Raw genomic sequence first — 21,023 nt, 5'->3', positions numbered from 1 at the left:
ACTGGGGGCATAAGGCCCTGGAGCCCTAGCCAGGGTCGAAGTGGAGAGTCAGGTCAGAGAGAGGTCAGGCCCTGGGGAGGTGCTGGCCTTCAGGGTACCATGTAGGCTGGAGCAAGGAGATCCTAGTGACAGTCACCTGACCAGGGCCTCTTCTGCCACTGCTATCTTGAGCTGAATCTAGAGCTGCCCAAGGAAGAAGGATGAGAGCCAGGACCAACCAAAACAATTTCTCCAGATATCAGTGGGACTAGATTAGCTTTGATACAGAAGCGACATGATCTCAGGTGACCTGGGCCTGCAGACACTTGAAGCAGGATTTCTGCTTCTGGCCAGAGATTGAAGTCAGGCCTCGACAGTGAGAGTGCTGAATCCTAGTCACTAGACCACCAGGGACCAGTGGTCGGTGACAAGGCCCTGTCACTGTGTAGAAATGAATTTCCACATAGACACAGAAAGAAGCGAAGCAAGTCAAGTGTTTCATTAGGAGGAGAGTACGCGTGTGCGATAGGCACACAGACAGGTTCAGAGCGAGCCGCATCCTTGCAGTAGCTTGAACCACTGTTACGGGGCATCTCTTCTGGGTTTCCTTTAGCCAATCGTCTTGCTTTGCCAGGTTCAGCGTCTCTATTTGGTGTATGTCAGGGTTCTCCCGTGTGTGTGCACGCATCTCTTGGCCAAGATGGATTCTAACAAAGAAGACCATGGGTATCAACATCACTTACTATGGGGTGGCACCCCCTCCTGTTTTTTACTTCCAGGGAACCTTTCTGAGCAGGTCTAGTCAGAAAGGTCCTCTTGACTTTTCGAATGAGGGATATGTAATCTTTTATCTTTTATCTGGGTAGGGCTCATCTCCTCTCTCACTCCTGCTATTTTGGAGTATCTGTCCACAGGGGATGAACCAGCTGTTCACCCTGGGGCCCACCTAGCTCTTACCTCATGTAGAACAGTTACAGCAACAAAAGCAAAATAGTTATCTCACAGTTGAGATCATCCTGAATTTGATTTCTAGCTTGGCCACTTACTAGCTAGAATGGCATTGCCGATAGAACCCACTTCTTAGGATCCCCTCTGGGAGCACTAAGTGACACATGGAAACTCTTCAACAAGTGCCTGGTACATGCTGCTGCTGCTGCTGCTGCTGCTAAGTTGCTTCAGTTGTGATCGACTCTGTGCGACCCTATGGACAGCAGCCCACTGGCTCTTGCATCCATGGGATTCTCTAGGCAAGAATACTGGAGTGGGTTGCCATTTCCTTCTCCAGCTTCCTACACAGTAAGTGCAATATATGCGTCATCATCTCTCGTACCTGGGGTGTTCTGGAGGTGCCATACCTGTCACACTGCATCTTTTGGGGATTCGGATAGCTGAAGTTTGACCCGATGGGTAATTACTTAATTCTAGCACTGGAGTCCAAGGGGCGGAGGGCAGGAAAGTATTCAAAATTGCAGAGCACTCCACCAGGGTTTGGGCGGCAGAGGCTGCGTGGGAGAGTCCTTCGTACCCCACTCCAGTCCCCAAGGTCTTCCTGCCCCGGCCCACAGCACCAAGCAATGCCTTACTGACTTCGGAGGGACTGAGGGCTTTTCTCCGCCGTGAGAGTGGGTGTCCCACGTATCATACAGGCAAGTCTGAGCAAACTTCCCCAAGATTCCGTAGGGGTCCAGTCCCGCTGGGTTTCCTCCTTAATTTTAATTTTTGCCAGGGCGAGTTCTGTCACAACTCGCTTAACAAGGGTAGGGGGCGCCTGCAAGTCTGAGCCGGAAGGTGGGCGGGGGCGGGCCAGTCAAAGCCTTTGCCACCTGCTGGGAACAGGCGTGTTTAGAGGCGGGCGCAGAGGGCCGGTCCCGCCTCCCCTCCTGCCCCCTTCCCCCCAACATCCCGCCTCTGGGGTGGGCGTGGCCGGCCCTGGTCCCGCAGGCTGCCCCAGGGGGCGGAGCCTAGGGAGGGGTCCGCGAGCCAGTCACGTCCTACAGGACAGAGCGGAGCCCCGAGAGGCCGGCCCAGGAGGCGCCACATCCGGCGGCTGTCCCGTGGTACATAAAGCCGCGGCAGCCGCTGCCGCCACCACCACCGCCGGTTCCCAGCAGCAGCTCTGGCCTCCTCTCGGCTGCGGGAGCCTCTGCTCCAATGCCCCAGAGTGGCCATGAGCGCCCCGCACTGGTGGGACCAGCTGCGGGCTGGCAGCTCGGAGGTGGACTGGTGCGAGGACAACTACACCATCGTGCCTGCCATCGCCGAGTTCTACAACACGGTGCGGGGCACGGGAGCGGGATGGCACGGGCTGGCGGGAGGGGGCTGTCCCCCAGCGCAGCCGCCGCGCCTGGAGCCCGGACCCTGGTCGACGCGCGTATTTGGGGCGTTTTCGCTCCGCGGCCAGAGTCGACCCACGCCCCCTCCCCTGCGCGCCTTCCAGTTCTCCATCTGTCCTCCCCTCCAGCCTCTGTCCCCGACATCTGGGCCATCCTCCTCCTCTGGTCATTTCTTTCTGATGGCTCTATTGTCCTGTTTGGTCCCCACCCGTCCCGGAGCTGGTGCTCCCTGTCAGCCCATTCTTCCAGTTTGGGTCAGTTGGGAGCGGTGAAACCGCGGGGACTACTCCCTTCCTCCCTTAGGATCTCTGTGGTGTGACGCACTTGGGTTGCATTGTGCGGTTTTTGCCCCGAGTACCTGCTCTAGGAGTCGGGGAAAGGGGGTGACCTCCAGGCAGGTCTGTGGGGCGGGGCCCACTCCGAAGGTTGGCGCTGCCCGCCTCCCCCCATGTACATCAATAATAGGTCGAGTTACCTGGGGCCAGAATCAAGTTAATTACTGGGAGTTCTTGCCTTTAGTGCCGAGCCTCACACTAGCCCCTAGATCAGATTCCCTAGGCCTGTGCGCTGTGCAGCACAGAGAAGTGAAAGGGATATTTGGGAGTGATCTCTGTGTGTGTGTGTGTGTGTGTATGCTTTCTGGACTTGCCTGGGTCTGTAGCTGTGGTCAAGAGGAAACTGTCCCATTGCAGAATCTTGTGTGCTTTTAGTTTTTTGTGGGAGGGAAAACCTGCAGTTGTGTGTGTGCTCAGTCGTGTCCGACTGTCTTCGACCCCATGGACTGTAGCCCGCCAGGCTCCTCTGTCCATGAAATTTTCCCGGCAAGAACACCGGAGTGGGGCATTTCCCTGACCCAGGGATTGAAACCGTGTCTCTTGCATCTCCTACACTGGCAGACGGATTCTTTACCACTGTGCCACCTGGGAAGCCCAGGCCTGCAGTTGGGAAGGAAATGTCTATTCTTTTTGCTAAGTCCAAATGTGGTTCCAAATGTGAGACTTTGTGTGGTCATTTCTGCAGCTTATCTTTTCACTGCTGTAATATGGAAAACAGCAACTCCTGGTATGTGAATCACTGTGAATTTTGACTTTCTTCTTTAGGATTTTCCCCTTTGATTTGCTGGAGAGAATATCCTGGGCTTGAGTCAATGCTTATTGCCTGGAGGGATCTCCATGAGCTTGTCCCCATCCTATTCACTGTTGAGGAAACTGACTCTGGAGAGGCGAGCGGCCCTGCGGTCATTTCTGGCAGAGCTGGGACCATGATCCAGGGCCTGCACTCTCCCTCCCTTCAGTGCTGAATTCCTGGGCTGCCCTCCCAGCAAACATTCCTTTTTTTTTTTTTAAATGACTGGGTTAATTCTGCAAGGAAACCTGGTCCTCTGCTGCCCCTAGAAGCTGTGACACATGCAGTCATCAGAGGTGGCCACCCTCCACCTGTTGGACAGCCTGTTTCAGAGCGTGCAGTTAGGTGTGGACAGTTGCCCACAGAGGATGGACTGGGGCAGGGCTGGGTGCTTTCAAAGGCAGTAAGTCAGTTTTTCCATTTGTAAGTGGAGAGCACTGCTAAGGATTTCACCAGAGTTAGAGAAGAAATGACAGCCCGGGGACAGATTCTCACATACCCAGCAAGGTGATTATTTGTGATGTCTGAGGCCAGTAGAGTCAGGTCTAGTTATTTGGTCCAAAAAGTTAGTGTATAGCTGCTCCGAGTCTCCCCCAGGGTGCTGGATGAGGAGGAGAGCTTATTTTTGTCTTTACTTTTCATCTGGTCTCATTGGAGCTGTTACTACAGTCTTTTTTAGAAATGAGCTGTTGATCTTCAGCTGCAGCATCTGTGGCTGATTAGCTCTGTTGGTCCCCCTGACAAACCTTGTTCTTTGGCATACTTGTAAACCACAGAATCTGCTGTAGCAAAGTGTGAATACTGGGTCTCAGAGAAGAAGTCGGCCATCAGACTTTGTAGAGTGTAGATCCAAAGAATTCAGCAAAAAGCATTTCCTTCTCTCCTTCCCATGTCTTAGTTATCTTCTGATCCTTGTCACAGAACAAACCCATGCTTATCTTACTCCTGTATTAGGGAAGACAGTGAGCTACTTGGTGATAAAGTGAAAGTGAAGTCGCTCAGTCCTGTTCTACTCTTTGGGACCCCATGGACTGTAGCCTACCAGCCTCCTCCATCCATGGGATTTTCCAGGCAAGAGTACTGGAGTGGGTTGCCATTTCCTTCATCTCATTAAATTCTCAGAGTAAGGCGGCTGCTAAGTCACTTCAGTCCTGTCTGACTCTGTGCGACCCCATAGATGGCAGCCTACCAGGCTCCCCCGTCCCTGGGATTCTCCAGGCAAGAACACTGGAGTGGGTTGCCATTTCCTTCTCCAATGCAGGAAAGTGAAAAGTGAAAGTGAAGTCACTCAGTTGTGTCCGACTCTTCGAGACCCCATGGACTGCAGCCTACCAGGCTCCTCTGCCTATGGGATTTTCCAGGCAAGAGTACTGGAGTGGGGTGCCATTGCCTTCTCCGCAGAGTAAGGCAGCAGGCCTAATTATCTATTTTACAATAAAATAATAATCATTACTGATAAAAAATTGAAGATGTAAAATCAGGAGGACTCAGAGGGGGGATTTAAAACCTTCTTAATGGATCTTGGTGGTAAGCTGTCACTACTACAACTGCAGTCACTCCTGGCTACCACTAGTTGTTTGCTGTGTTGAAGCTGCCCAGGGTCCTTTACAGTCACCCTCAGCAGTGGGTGCTATTTGCTACATCTATTTGACACAGGAGAAAACTGAGGCCTAGATAGATTTTGAAACTTGCAAAGGTCAAGAAAATGGCAGATCTAGAGTCAGAACTTGGAGGGTCCATTTGACCCTACTAAGATACTGCTCTTGAAGATGCAAATGGCATTGTAGCTACTTTAAATTTATTTAGCACAGTATAGGTATTTATTATTTAGTCATTCTTTAACATAAAACTACTGCACTGGGACCGTTTGATCTTTCGGCTAGTCGTGGTGGTGGATATGGGACAAAAAGTTTTGTGTTTTTTTTTTTTTTTTTGGCTGAAACTTGTAGCATGCAGGATCTTAGTTCCCAGACCAAGGATTGATGCTATTAGGCCCCCTGCAGTGGAAGTGCAGTTTTAACTACTGGACTGCCAGGGAAGTCGTTTTTAAAGTAGTTTTTTGCCATTGTTGTTTATTATAAAAGTAACAACATGATCATGGTTAAAAAAATCTGCAAGTTATAAAGTGAAAAATACCCTTTCTTCTGCATCTTTTCAGACATTTTCAAAGCATGTAGAAAACATGTATTTGTGTAAACATAGAAAATACATGTGCAACAGGTATATACACAGTGTTAGTCACTCAGTCGTGTCTGACTCTCTGCGATCCCATGGACTGTAGCCTGCCAGGTTTCTCTGTCCATGGAATTCTCCAGGCAAGGATACGGAATGGGTAGCCATTTCCTTCTCCAGGGGTTCTTCCTGACCCAGGGATCAAACCTAGGTCTCCTGCACTGGAGGCCACTTTCTTTACTGTCTGAGCTACCAGGGAGGCCTGTGTATATACACACCACAACCAAATTTTTTTCCAGCCCAGTTGAGATCACACTACAGAAATTCTTCTACACCTTGGTTTTTTCACTTGGTTTGTCTTGCAGATAATCTCATATTGGATTGTATAGAATTATTTTCTTCTTTGCAGTGTCTATATAGTATTCCCTTTAATGGATTGACCAGTCAATTTATTATTGATGGACATTTAGGGCAGTTCCTGTTTATTGTTTTCATTTTGGTTTCTGAACAGTTGGGCAATGAATGTCCTCAAATAGGCATCTGGATGTACTTCTCCAGGTACTAGTTCTAGATAGGAAATTGCTGTGTCGAGGGCAATATTTACTTTGAAGACTAGTGATTGTTGTTGAATGGTCCACCAGAGAAAGTACTCTGATCTGTGTTCTTACTGGCAATGTTTGAGAGTATAGAGCATTTTGCTCTTGGTGCCCACATATCTCCATTGCCTTAAATCTTGTCATCACGCTTTGCGTCAGCCAAGCCCAAATATCTCTTCCAAGAACATATCATGCCCTTCCACAGCCTTTTGCCTGTGCACATTTTGTACTATTTCTTCTAAATACAAGTTTTATTGAATTAAGTTCCTTTTTACGTTTTAAGGCCTGGTCACAGTCAGAGAAAGATCCACAACCTAGCAGCTTTGGAGGAAAGTGGGGTTTGTGTTTTAATCACTTAGCTTGGCCTTTGGGAATTCTGTTGGGGACCCAGGAGGACAGAAGGAAATGAACTGGTGCTGAAAAAAAGTCTTGAAGAAAAATCCATGCCTAAAATCAGCCCATGGTGTCACCTCCCCTACTCAGCTCTGCCCCCATCATCAAGATAAGTGGAGTTCCCTTTATATGCCGAAGCCACAGACCACTCTCTGTAGGGCAGGACTGTCTATCAGTCAGTCTGTCAGTCTCTCTATCCATCTAGCCAGCCACTTGCTGGGCAACTGTGTGCCTATCACAGAGACCAGACCCACATAGTCACCTGGGTGGTGAGGACCACAGAGGTATCTACACACGAGTGGCTGCGGGGTTCTTTGTGGGATTCCCTCGTAGCTCAGCTGGTAAAGAATCTGCCTGCAATGCAGGAGACCCCAGTTCGAGGTGTTGTTGGTCCTCTGCTTGGGTGGTATACTGTGGGAGGTGGGTAGATTTTGCAGGAAGGCCTCTGAGCTGGGTGACCAACTTGTTCTGGTTTGCCTGAGATTTTCCCATTTTTAAAACTGAAAGTCCCATATCCTGGGAAGCCCTCCTCAGCGCCAGGCATGCTAGGACAGTTGGTCATCCCAGAGGCAGGAAGGGGGCCTGCCATAATGGAATGGATCATTAGAAACCTGCATTCGATTAAGATGCATAGTCTCCTCAGCCAGGGTGATGTCTGTCAGCTGTTTATGAACTTGTTGCTCAGAAGAATTTACAGCCTGTTGCTCTGTCCGTGTTTGCCCTCTGTCTGGGAAAATGCACAATCGCATGCGTCAGGATGAGATTGCAGTATGTTCCTGAGATTATTTTGGTGCAAATGTCACAGAATGAGGAACTCTCTAAGGAAATAATAAATTTTTAAATTGTGGTTTCCTTTTAATTAAAACAAAATCTGTTAGGCAGGCACTAAACAAACCAATTCTCCAAAGGATAATCCAACAATGGGCTTTAAAAAATACCCCTTGGCTGAACTATTCAACTTCAGTGAGCTACATAACTTTGAGGGGAAGTTTCGTTTTCTCAGTAGACATGGAGCCATTGAATCTTTTTAACCACAGCTCATTTGCTTTCCCACATTTCTTTCGGAGTTCCTTCCTCTTTTTATCTTGGGGAGCATCTCCCTCTAATTTGGGCTTTTCCTTTTCATAGACTGATGTCTTTTTTCTTTTAATTTTTCCTGGGCAACATGCAAGATCTTAGTTCCCTGACCAGGATGGAACTTATGTCCCCTGCAAGGGAAGGGTGAAGTCTTAACCACCAGACTGCCAAGGAAGTCCCCATAGATTTATGTCTTAAAAAGGCACGGTGGAGGCCAGCAAGTATTGGTAGATGGGTTGTACAGAAGCAATACTGAGATTTCAGGCTTATTTGGAACTATCTGTTAAATAGTGTTTCTAAATTGAACTCTCTGATATGGACATTAAAAATAATTGAGCTATCATAATTTCACTGAAGGTGTATTAAACTACCTCATGTTTTTGTGAATCGTGTGTAAATTTAAAAGTCATTATTGTGTACAATGCTAGTGCTAACATAGATTGAAAAAACCTTTTAAGGGACAGCTTGGCCATAGATGGTTGTACATGGCTGAAGCAAAGGAGACTGAGAAGATTTGAGGCAATAAACACATACAGTCGGCTCTCCATGTCCGTAGTTCTGTATCTGTGGATTCAAGCCAGTGTGGATTGAAAATATTTGGAAAAAAAGAATTCCGGAGAGTTCCAGAAAGCAAAACTTGAATTGCTGTATGCCTGTGTATTAGTTGCTCAGGCATGTCCGATTCTCTTCAATCCCATGGACTTTAGCCCACCAGGCTCCTGTCCATGGAATTCTCCAGGCAAGAATCCCGGAGTGGGTTGCCATTCCCTTTTCCAGGGGATCTTCCCGACCCAGGGGTTGAACCCAGGTCTCCTGCATTGCAGGAAGATACTTTACCATCTGAGCCACCAGGGAAGCTTGAATTGCTGTATACCTGCAACTATTTACATAGCATTTACATTGTATTCAGTTCAGTTCAGTCGCTCAGTCGCTCAGTCATGTCTGACTCTTTGCGACCCCATGAATTACAGCACGCCAGGCCTCCTTGTCCATCACCAACTCCCGGAGTTCACTCAAACTCATGTCCATCGAGTTGGTGATGCCATCCAGCCATCTCATCCTCTGTCGTCCCCTTCTCCTCCTGCTCCCAATCCCTCCCAACATCAGAGTCTTTTCCAATGAATCAACTCTTCACATGAGGTGGCCAAAGTACTGGAGTTTCAGCTTTAGCATCATTCCTTCCAAAGAAATCCCAGGGCTGATCTCCTTCAGAATGGACTGGTTGGATCTCCTTGCAGTCCAAGGGACTCTCAAGAGTCTTCTCCAACACCACAGTTCAAAAGCATCAATTCTTCGGTGCTCAGCTTTCTTCACAGTCCAACTCTCACATCCATACATGACTACTGGGAAAACCATAGCCTTGACTAGATGGACCTTTGTTGGCAAAGTAATGCCTCTGCTTTTGAATATGCTATCTAGGTTGGTCATAACTTTCCTTCCAAGGAGTTAGCGTCTTTTAATTTCATGGCTGCAATCACCATCTGCAGTGATTTTGGAGCCCACAAAAATAAAGTCTGACACTGTTTCCCCTGTTTCCCCATCTACTTCCCATGAAGTGATGGGACCAGATGGGACCAGATCTTCGTTTTCTGAATGTTGAGCTTTAAGCCAACTTTTTCAGTCTGCTCTTTCACTTTCATCTAGAGGCTTTTTAGTTCCTCTTCACTTTCTGCCATAAGGGGTGTCATCTGCATATCTGAGGTTATTGATATTTCTCCCAGAAATTTGTATTAGGTATTATAAATAATCTAGAGATGATTTGAAGCAGGGGTTCCCAACCCTGGGCTGCAGACTAGTACGTATAAGGAACTGGGCAGCAGAAGGTGAGCAGTGGGCAAATAAGCGAAGCTGCATCTGTGTTCACTGCCACTACCCACTGGTGTGCTTGAATCATCCTGAACCACCCCTCCCCCCATCTGTGGAAAAATTGTTTTCCCATTGTAAAGTATAAATTTATACTTTACAATCAGTGTAAAGTATACAGGAGGATGTGTGTATGTTATATGCATGCCGCTGCTGCTAAGTCGCCTCAGTCGTGTCTGACTCTGTGCAACCCCATAGAGGGCAGCCCACCAGGCTCCCCTGTCCCTGGGATTCTCCAGGCAAGAACACTGGAGTGGGTTGCCATCTCCTTCTCCAATGCATGAAAGTGTAAAGTGAAAGTCCGATTCTGTGCGACCCCATAGATGGCAGCCCACCAGGCTCCCCCATCCATGGGATTTTCCAGGCAAGAATACTAGAGTGGGGTCCCATTGCCTTCTCCATATATTGCATGTATAATGCTATTTTTATATAAGAGATTTGAGCATCCAACAAAGTCTGGTATCCGAGGGACTCCTGAAACCAATCCCCCATGGATATAGAAGGATGACTGTACTGGGGTGAAAAGCTGTGTTATATTCCCCAGCGTTGTTAGGTGGGGCTATAAATCAGTGCGCCTCCCACCATTAGTGGAATGGCTCAATGAAGTGTTGCCTTCTGCGGTACCCTCAGCAGATGTGACAAGTCTCTATGACTTAAGATAAAAAGGTTAGCAGGGTGTATTGCGGAATGAGAAAAGGAAGTTGCCAAAATATAATGTTGCAATATGTGATATATATGATAAATATATTTACATAAATGCAAAGAAATTGAGGATTATGAATCTGAGAAGAGTGGGTATCTCCAGGGAGGAGGATAGCAAGGCAGACTTTAGCTTTGTAATGTATTCTTTTTCTTACACGGAGAACATACTCATGTACATGAGAGGAGAAAGTTACCTATAGTATCACAATCCCATTTTTCTCCTCCTTCCCCTTTCACCTTTAATTCCTTCTACCTCTGTGTTTAACAAAACAGAGAGCAATGTTTAAATCACCTAAAGGTCATTGGTATACAATGTGTGATGCAGTTCAGAATTTTCAGATGCCAGTCGAAGCATGAAGCCAAGGTGGTCAGAATGTGGTTGGATGGATTGAAGGTGAAAAAAGTCAGCTTTGGGCAGTGGAAAGAGTGGTTGGATGCTGGCCCCACCTCTGTGGGTGACTGCCTTTCTGAACTTGGCTAGCCTGGGAGCCTTTCCAGGCCATTACTTAACATCCCCTTATAAAACATTTAACATCGCTCACGTGCATGCGTGCTTAGTAGCTCAATTGTGTCCCACTGTTAAGGTCTCTCATTTTAACTCTTAAAGATCTGAGTTTTTTCCTTTCTTTCCTTTTTTTTTTTTTTTTTTTTTTAAGATCTTGGGTTCTTTAACTCCATGGAAAGTTAAAGGCTGTGATATTACATAGAGCCTCGTCCTGAATCCCTCCCTATCTGCTTTTTAGTAAATAAATGAGAGTTGGCTATATTCCCAAGTGTGGACACTGCATACCGCCTGGGACTGCTGTGGTCATTTATCCAGACTCTCCCCCAGGGTTGCCAGTAGCTCCAAGGGCGGAAGGAGAAAAAGGTCCCCATCAGAATGGGCCAACTAGAGCAAGGCACCCCCTTCTCCGGAAGGATGCAGCCCCGTGAGGGATCTGTCTTGAACTTTAACCAAAGGCAGCAGCCTTGTTCCTATCCCACCCCGACAAAAGATCTTGTTCTTTATCTCTCTCCACTCTATCCTTCTCCCCTTTCTCAAGACTGTCATTCCCATCCCCTCTTGTTCCCAGATGGTGACAGAGGCGTCCATTGGTTACTGATGTTGCCAGTGTCCACCCGCACCGCGCCTCCAGTTCTGGGGTTTGCCGATGCCTTTTGTTTAGCTGTGCCCCAGTGTGACTTCCCAGGTCTGGAAAAGCCCTTCTACCCTGGCTCCTTTCATTCATTTTGGGCACCCACCCTCTTGGTTCCCTTGAGACCCGCTCTGTGTTGTCTAATATGGGTGACCAGTCTTTCCTTTCGAAAGCCCCCGTGCTCTTGGCTTTGCAGACTCCATCTACTTCATCTTCCTATCTCTGAAAGGTTTGAGTCTTTTTTGACCCCTCTCTCACCGCTTGCTCACTGGTGTTGTGCATTTAGATCCAGGTGTTGTTTAAACATTCTGCACATCTCCTTTCCTCTGCATGCCCAGTCCTTCCCAAGGAGCTCCTTACTCCTCAATTAGAGGTGAAATTTTAAAAGAAGCTGACTATCCCTAACACTTCATACCTTCTGGGATGACCTTATTAAACAAACAAAGCAAATAAAAACCTCAGAAAATAACAAGTGTTGGCAAGGATGTGGAAAAATTAGGACCCTTGGACCTTGCTGGTAGCGGTGTAAAACGGTTCAGCCATTGCGGAGAATTGTCTTGTGGTTTGTAAGTTAAGCACACAATTACCATATGATCCAGCGATGTTAGCTTGAGGGGCTATAACTCAGAGAATGGAAAACAAATACTGAAAACCTTGGACATGATTATTCATAGCAGCATTGTTCAGTGTTAAGGACACTGTAAGCACATTGGATAAACAAAATGTGGTATCCATACAATGAAATATTATTCATAAAAAGAAAGTGTTGCTATGTGCTACGATGCAGGTGAACCTCCAAAACAGTATGCCGAGTGAAAGAAGTCAGACACAAAAGGCCACTTATTGCATGATTACACTTTTATGAAATATCCAGAATAAGTAAATTTGTGGAGACAGAAAACAGGTTAGTAGTTGCCAGGGACTGGGGAGAGGGAGAAGGGGGAGTGGTGGCTTCATGGATTTGAGGTTTCTTTTTGGAGCGATGGAAACATTTCAGAACTGGATAGAGGTGATGATTGCATATTACACTTGTATTAACTGCTGCTGAACTGTGCACTCCTAAAATGGTTAATTTTGTCATGTGAATTTTACCTCAGTTTTAAAAAATCTGGGGAAAAAGAAGAATTGGCTATGACTCCCCCTAGTTAAAAAAAGATAGACAAAAAGAAATTTTGAAAAATTAGAGGTGAGATTCTAGAGTTAGGTTGTCCAGTCTGGTTTTTTTAAAAAGCCAGGTGACCTATGAAGAGATAATAGACTCGAATCCAGTCTGAAGATGAAATGATGCCATTTTAAAGCTACAAATTTGATCTTTTTTACCTAAAAGTAGGTTTGGCTTAGGGTGAGAAAACTGACAAGGGGGAAATGAGGAAGGCACTCCTTGCCTTCATGTGGGCCCAGGACCTGGCTGGCAGAAAATTATGGGGGCTAGAACATGTCTGGTCCTTCTTGTTCTTCATGAAACTATTCTTTTAAAAAAATTTACCATTATTTAGTGCAGACCTTATCTTTAAAAATGATTATTCAGATAAATTAGGATGCTTCATAATTGGGCAGAAAAAGAGTCATTGATTCTTCACATCAAGAGAGGACTCTGGGCAGCTTTCAGATGGCTGTGTTTTCGTGTGTGTGTGTGTGTGTGTGTGTGTGTGTGTGTGTGTAGTGTGTGTGTGTGTACGTACATGCTCAGTTGTGTCTGACTCTTTGCGACCCCACAGACTGTGACCTGCCAGGTTCCTCTGTCCATGGGATTTCCCAGACAAGAACACTGGAGTGGGTTGCCATGCCTTCCTCCAGAGTACCTTCCCGATCCAGGGATCAAACCCAAGTCTCTTAACGTCTCTTGCATTGGCAGGCAGGTTCTTTACCACTAGCACCACCTGGGAAGCTCCAGTCTTTCCAGAGCTGCTCCTATGATCACAGAGGCAGGAAGTATCCCCCTAAAATGGTTACTAAAGAAGTTGTTAAGTTTCCCAGGTTGTGAATTTTTTTTCTTGTTAAAAAAAGATGTGTGGCCGCATTCATCTCCATTTACAAAGGACATACTAGGAACAAGCTGCTTTACTTTTTGCCCTTTTACTTAATACTCATCTTTTTGTTTTTCATCCCTCCTTCCCCCCAGATCAGCAACGTCTTGTTTTTCATTTTACCGCCCATCTGCATGTGCTTGTTTCGTCAGTATGCAACGTGCTTCAACAGCGGCATCTACTTAATATGGACTCTCTTAGTTGTAGTGGGTAAGTGGGTTCCTTTGTGAGCATGGGCTGAAAGGGAGGAAGTGGAACTTCGCACTCCCTGACCCCTTTGTAAACCAAAGTCACTCTGACGTCCTAACAAACTTCTATGCTGTTTCCTGGACTCCAGAAGAAGGACTCTTTTGAATATGGGCTTGATAACAAGGTTGGCTGTAATTATCACTTAATTACATTGGAGAGTCCATTTATATAATAGCCACTGGTGTGGTGCCAGTACAGTGTGACGTGAACTTCTGAGGAAAGTCTTGTGAAACAATTGTATTTGGATGAAACCATGGTTTCTAAAGGACTACAGTTAAAAACAACAACAACAAATTCTAGATGTTTGATCCTTCGTAATTCTGGGAAATATTTGTATAATTTTTATTTCCTTCCATAGGCAGATTAGGAATTCTTAACTGTGAGAGAATGTTGACTTTTGATCGACTGTGTGTTCCCACGAAAGCTCAGTGGGTGAAGACACACTGTACTTGTGCAGTTATTAAAGTTCTGATATGCTGGTGTTTGGGCCCTGCTTCAAATCCTCTTTCTAGACGTGAAGTCTGTATGCCTGGATAGTGTAGGTTTCTTCCTTCAGTTTCTTTTCTCAGAGAGAGAGAGAGTGATTTGGTCATTTCGGTATTCGTTTATGAAAAGGCTGTCTTTAATCGGTGTGTTGAATTTGTGAGTCTGTTCTTCTCTGTGATCTTTTTTTATTGGCTGTAATTGATTCTAGGAATTGGATCCGTCTACTTCCATGCAACCCTTAGTTTCCTGGGTCAGATGCTAGATGAACTTGCAATCCTTTGGGTCCTGATGTGTGCTTTGGCCATGTGGTTCCCCAGAAGGTATCTACCGAAGATCTTTCGCAATGACAGGTAAGCTTGTACTAGATTTTTGCATTTATTATGCAGTACCGCATATGACAATGTATATATTAACAAATATCACACCCTACTGAGTCTAACCTAGTGATGAGCTTTATCAAATATTTAATATCCACTGATTATACTGTCAGAGAAAAAAATTCTGCCAGGTAAAAGAGGTAATTTTAATATACTCAGGGAAAGAATTTATCTAATGTTCATTAGGAACACAAAGTCAAATATCTCCATTATTGGTACTGGCAAAATTAGAAGATTCAGTGGGGGAGAAAAGACTGAATGGTTGTTCAAAGACCTTTGATTTCCTGCTAGCACATCTTCTTGGGTGCGACCGAGCTCCACTACTTTTATGTATTTACAGTAGAATGCACACTGAGGAATTGGTTCTTGGAGCTGTAGATACTATAGTGTTCAAATTGTGTCAGTTTGCTTCTGTTGAGAGCTACACACCAACACACACACGCATATACATACACATTCAAGCCGAAAACCCAGAATTTTAGGAAGAGATGCCTTTTAATATCCATTGTGTTATGCTTATATGGTTATTTATCCAGTAAATAGTTTATGGACACTTACAATGAAGTTTTCTAGGAGCTAGAATTTAACAGTAAACAAAACAGCAAGGTCTCCGCCCTAAGTGAGCTTATATTGGCGAGATTATGAATCAGTAAACAAATAATATAATGTTAGGATGTGAAAGTGCTATGATGAAAAATGAAGCTGGTAAGGGGGTCATGGTGACTTGGAGTGCCGACTTAGAGTTTGGTCAGGGAAGGTCCTTTCTGAGGCACTCTTGTTAATATCTGAAGTAACAGAAGACATCAACATCATAAAGATGAGAAATGCTCTTAGAAACATATGACCCATACATTTCTCTGTACACACTGTTTTGTTAACATATATACAGATAAATGGGCTTCCCAGTTGGTGCTAGTGTAAAGAATCCACCTCCCATCGTTGGCAGGAGACACAGAAGATGCAGGTTTGATCTCTGAGTCAGGAAGATCCCTTGGAGGAAGAAATGGTAACCCACTTCAGTATCCTTGCTTGGAGAATACCATGGACAGAGGAGGCTGGTGGGCTGTAGTTCATGGGGGCCAAAGAGACAGACACAACTGAGCTTGCATGCATGCTATATGGATAAATAATCTAAAAATATGGATTCAATCAAGTAAGCTGTGTGTTCCCATGGAGGAGAAATAAAAGAGTTCCTTGTAGTTTTCCTGGTACCCTGAGTGGGACTAGGAGTGATGCCGCCATTAGAGATGCAGGCTGTTCTCTATGGATGGAGGTGGAAGAACATCCATGAAACATGCTGGCTTCAAAAAGCACATTATAGAACTCTGTGTGTGACACCCTCGTTTTAGAATGAATGAAGACTCTTTTTGACTGTATGTCTTCAGATGTGCACAAACGTGTCTGGAAGGTAAGGAGCTGCCACCATTGGGCTATTCTTAGGAATGGGATGAAGCCTCTTTTTGACTGTATGTCTTCAGATATGCACAAACGTGTCTGGAAGGTACGGAGCTGCTGCTGCTGCTAAGTCACTTCAGTCGTGTCCGACTCTGTGCGACCCCATAGACGGCAGCCCACCAGGCTCCCCTGTCCCTGGGATTCTCCAGGCAAGAACACTGGAGTGGGTTGCCATTCCCTTCTCCAGTGCATGAAAGTGAAAAGTGAAAGTGAAGTCGCTCAGTCATGTCCGACCCTCAGCTACCCCATGGACTGCAGCCTTCCAGGCTCCTCCTTCCATGGGATTTTCCGGCAAGAGTGCTGGAGTGGGGTGCCATTGCCTTCTCCGCTACCATTGGGCTATTCTTAGGAATGGGATGAAGCCTCTTTTTGACTGTATGTCTTCAGATATGCACAAACATGTCTGGAAGGTAAGGAGCTGCTACCATTGGGCTATTCTTAGGAATGCGAGTGGACAGAGAACTTTCACTTTTACCTTTAATCTGTACTGTTTTACAATTTTTTTTTTTTACAAAGTGCATGTGTTCATTTTTAATCCTAAAAAATATGTTATTAAATGAGGTAGGAAAAAAACACACTTTATTCATTCATACATTCATTGGCTGCACTGTGTGGCTTGCAGGACCTTAGTTCCCTGACGAGGGATTGAATCTGGCACCCGGCAGTGAAAGTGCTGAGTCCTATCCACCAGACCATCAGGACATTCCCAAGAAAACATACTTTAAATGGATTAGCTGTACAATCTTCACCCTGGGCAGCAGGATTTGAATTAAATAGTATTATCTTTAAACACTATTGAGCAAACAGAAGTATCTTCAAGTAGAAAGGAAGCTGTTCCTGGTCTTAGATGAAATATGGTCTCCCTGGTGCAGAAACCTTCTCCCGAATGCAGGACGTGTACTTTAGAAATCAGAGATAGCCTAGGCCAGCCTGCTGTGTTTCAGTTGTGTTTCTTGTTTCCTTGTTCAGCTTCAGGAGAGACTGGGGTGATCAGAAAGCTGCTGGCGGAGGGGAAATGTGGAGGTGCATGCTGCTCGGCAGGGGCTTGACCAGCAGGGATGTTCTGCCTCCGCCTGAGCAACACACCCCTGACCTTTTGGCTTTTCCTGTTGTTTCCAAAGATGCCCACCAGTTACTTACTTCCATGCTTTCCGGGAGCATGCTTTCATTGTATTGAGAGCTAAGGAACCACTTTGTTCTTAGATCTGAGTATACAAGCCCTGGGATCAGCGTGAGAAGATGACAAAATGGGAATAAGGGTTTTGTTGTTTCTGGTGCTCTGGAGACCTGGGTTTGAAATTCTGCTGGACAGTGTTTAATGTGTTCATAATAGAGAATCTTGTTCTTTTCTTGTTTCTTGATGGGAGCAAGAGAGAAGAAAATGGGGCAATGCTGTGGTAACAGAAACTTACCAACTTTAGTAATGAAACACATTGTGAGGCAGGGCGGTCTGACCACTGGGGACTTTTCCATTGGCTGCACTGAGCTGCCTCTCTCAGGGGAAGATGTGGACCCCCTGTCTTCAGTTTGGGGAGAGTCTGTGGAGGCACTGAGAACCCTCTGTGTCTATATCCCTGGCTTTGCAAACCACCTGGGTTTGATTCCTAGATTCCCTGTTTAAAAAAAAAAACAAACGTATAACTTGTTTTGACTCTTGAGGTTTCTGTTCGCTCATCTGTAGAACTGAATGACTAATCGTGTTCACCGCAGGCTTCTTGTTAGATGATCCTGCAAAGCAATTCATAGAGCACTGAGACCATGGTGAGCACTCAGTCAGCTCTCATTCTCAACAATGGCACATGGGGAATGCTGCCCAGAATTTGAGGTGTGCATGCTAATTGAAGGACAAAAATGAACACTGATCATTTTCATGAGCAAAGGAAGAAAAGGTGAATGTTATGGGAGAGGTAGCTCACTGTAAATAAGGATTTCAGCTGTGTCTGTGGACCTTCAATTTGCCAGTGGTGTGGAGAGCAAGAAGGCAAGAAGGCCAGACTGTTTAGCGTGGACTTCACCTCGTGATGTGGGAACAGGCAGCGTCTCTGGCATGGAATGGCATGCCAGACCAGAGATCTCAGGGCAACACCAGGAATTCTGCAGGCTGGGGATTGAGTGAACTTATATGATAGTAACCATTTATCTCTCCCCAACCACCCCACCTTTTTTTTTCTTTTTCTGGTCTAGACTTTGCTGGAATATTTCTAAAAACCTCTAAGGGGACTTCCTTGGTGGTCCAATGGTTACGACTCCACTCCCAATCCAGGGGGCACAGGTTCAATCCCTGGTTGGGGAGCTAGATCCCACATGCTACATGGTATGACCAAAAAAAAATAAAATAAAATAAAAAAAACTTAGTAGTGGTTCCAGTGGGAAATTTCTGGAGAAGAGAGGGGATTGTGTGTTGGCTAAGTGACTTTGGATCAGACAGATCTAGATTTGAATAACAATCCACTTTTTCTTCTGCACTCTGATACCTTATTTTGCTCATCTATAAAGAAGAGATAGTAAAAGTATCTAACTCAGGGGTTAGAAACATATATAAAAATCATATGAAGTATATAGCATAGTGTCTGTTACAGAGTAAACACTCACTAGTGCTAGCAGTAATTATGAATGGCTAATACAGATAAGTGTTTTGAAGATAAAGAATAAGCAGAACAGCAGGGGAATGTAAATGGAATTGTTGTTGTTTAGTCACCAAGTCATGTCTGACTCTTTGCAACCCCATGGACTGCAGCACGGCAGTCAGTCCTCCCTGTCCTTCACCATCTCCTGGAGTTTGCCCAAGTTCACATCCATTGAATTGATGATGCCGTCCAACCATCTCATCCTCTGTCACCCTCTTCTCCTGCCCTCAATCTTTTCCAGCATCAGGGTCTTTTCCAATGAGTTGATGCTTCGCATCAGGTGGCCAAAGTATTGGAGCTTCACCTTCAGCTGAATAGGAATAGGAATAGGCATAGTAAATAGAAATAATTGGTGGGATTTTCTAAAAAGGGCTGTCTTTCATTTTGCCTAGAATGTCTGAAGAATTGTTGGGATATACACTCAGCTGTTGCTGGTTATTAATAATTTGACATTTCCGTTTTGAGAAAAAAGCAAACTGTTGTAGGCTAATTGTATCCATTTTCTAAAGAATTTATCCTGCTGTGGTCCTAAATCTAGCGATAGTCCTCACCTTACGATCCAGTTTATGTTTTGAATCCTGAATAGCAGGGTTGCAGGCTGGGATCTGCTTGTCTTGCTCTCTCTGCTGGGTGACTTGAGCTCATCTCAGACCCTCTGGGCCATATCAACTCCATACTTAGGAAATGACAGGGCTGGACCTTCCAGGACCAAATGCTGGAATCCTGTGAACATCAGAGGCTTGTTCTAAACAGGTTATGTTTTAGTTGTTGTTTAGTTGCTAAATTGTGTCCAAATCTTTTGTGATTCCCATAGAATGTAGCCCTCCAGACTTCTCTGTCCAAGGGATTTCTCAGGTGAGAATTCTGGAGTAGGTTGCCATTTCCTTCTCCAGAGGATCTTCCTGACCCAGGAATCGAACCCAGGTCTCTTACACAGATGGTGGATTCTTTACTGCTGAGCCACCAGGGAAGCCCATTTTAGCCTTAAAGGGGAGTTTAAAGCAGTGAATCTTGTCCAGGATTGTATCTATCCCATGCCGGCCATCTGGGGAGTTTGTGGACATGTTTTTGGTGGTCACAGTAATGGAAAGTTCTAAGTTCTATCATCCATAAATTCCATTTAACTTCAGAAGAGTAAAATGGGCATTACCAAATGTTTGATATGAAAAAAGGGGCTAACAGGGTTAAAAACCATCTCTTTAAAGGGAAGCTAATGATAACAATAGTAACGGCTTTATTATAATAATATTATGATGATGGTATTGGGTTGCTAGATTTGGGTTTGGGGAATACAGGAAGAAGGTGTGTTAAGGGTTCGCCAACCTTGTGTTCAGTTTGAGCTGATCATGAGTTGCAAAGTTGAAAACAGGACCAGAGGCAACAGTTGGGGGTATTTAGAGAACACCCCGTGGGGCGCCTTGCCTCCTGGGTTTTCCCAGCTCTCTCTGTCCTCAGGGCCTCTGGTGACTGTTGGCTTCTGCTGGTTGCAGAACCATGCATTCACACGGTGTCTTCGTTGGCTGAGCCGCCTTCCAGAAGCGCATTCCTCCACACCCTCTGGGGAGCGGTAGGGAGGTGTCTGCCCATGTTCCTCTTAGAGAAAGCATGTTTCATCAAGCTCACTGCCTTTGAAATCTTTGGCAAGACTACAGAGAGCCTTTCTGATTGCAGCATCAGCTCAGTCGACTTTTCCCTGAGTATGACATTTTCAGCAATAATATTATTTAAAATAACATTTATTCTCAAATCATGGTCATGAAAACAGAAATAATGGATTTTATTAGAACACACCATTGTATCAGGCACTGTGTTGAGTGCCTTAATGCTTATAAGGACACTACAGGGCAGGTGTCTTGATTTTCATACGGAAAACCTGAGGCTTGGGGAGTTTTAGTGACTTGCCAAAAAATCCCATGGGCTGCTGAGGGATGGAGGCAGAATGTGAACATACATGGGTCTCGCTGGACATGTGTGCTGTGACTCACCCTGCTGTTCTGTGTCTGGGTCCTAAACCTTCGGACACAGCGAGGTGGTACGGTTTGAAAGTATCTGATTATGTGTTTGCTGTGGTGGTTATTTAGTTGCTCAGTTGCGTCTGACTCTTTGTGACCCCATGGGCTGTAGCCCTATAGGCTCCTTAATCCATGGGATTTCCCAGGCAAGAATACCAGAGTGGGTGCCATTTCCTTCACCAGGGGATCTTCCCGACCTAGGAATCAAACCCACTCTCCCGCCTTGCAGGCAGATTCTTTACCACTGAGCCACCAGGGAAGCTCATAGTTATGTGTTTATCTAATCTAAATGACCAAAAAGCCTTGACATATCATGGAACCTCAAGTCCAGTGATTGAGTTACTGGGAGGTCCCCAGGGGCCAGGCACACGGTGGGGACCTGGGGCTGTGTGACGCTACTGTACGCGGGCCAAG

At 45.7% G+C, this 21,023-nt stretch overlaps 1 protein-coding gene across 2 annotated transcripts in view; it reads left to right on the top strand.

Moving 5' to 3' along the window:
• ACER2 (alkaline ceramidase 2) overlaps positions 2,008-21,023 on the top strand; it is a 35,925-nt gene continuing 16,909 nt past the window's right edge. For both annotated transcript variants that reach the window (XM_018051917.1, XM_018051916.1), the window contains exons 1-3: positions 2,008-2,254; positions 13,499-13,613; positions 14,347-14,488. In XM_018051917.1, the coding sequence (XP_017907406.1) occupies positions 2,147-2,254; positions 13,499-13,613; positions 14,347-14,488 (365 nt within the window). In that variant the 5' untranslated portion in view covers positions 2,008-2,146. The remainder of the gene's footprint in view (positions 2,255-13,498; positions 13,614-14,346; positions 14,489-21,023) is intronic.

The sequence above is a fragment of the Capra hircus genome, chromosome 8 (assembly GCF_001704415.2).
Source record: "Capra hircus breed San Clemente chromosome 8, ASM170441v1, whole genome shotgun sequence".
Classification (NCBI taxonomy): domain Eukaryota; kingdom Metazoa; phylum Chordata; class Mammalia; order Artiodactyla; family Bovidae; genus Capra; species Capra hircus.
Note: the sequence above shows the minus strand (reverse complement) of the source record. Positions and strands in the feature narration are given on the sequence as shown.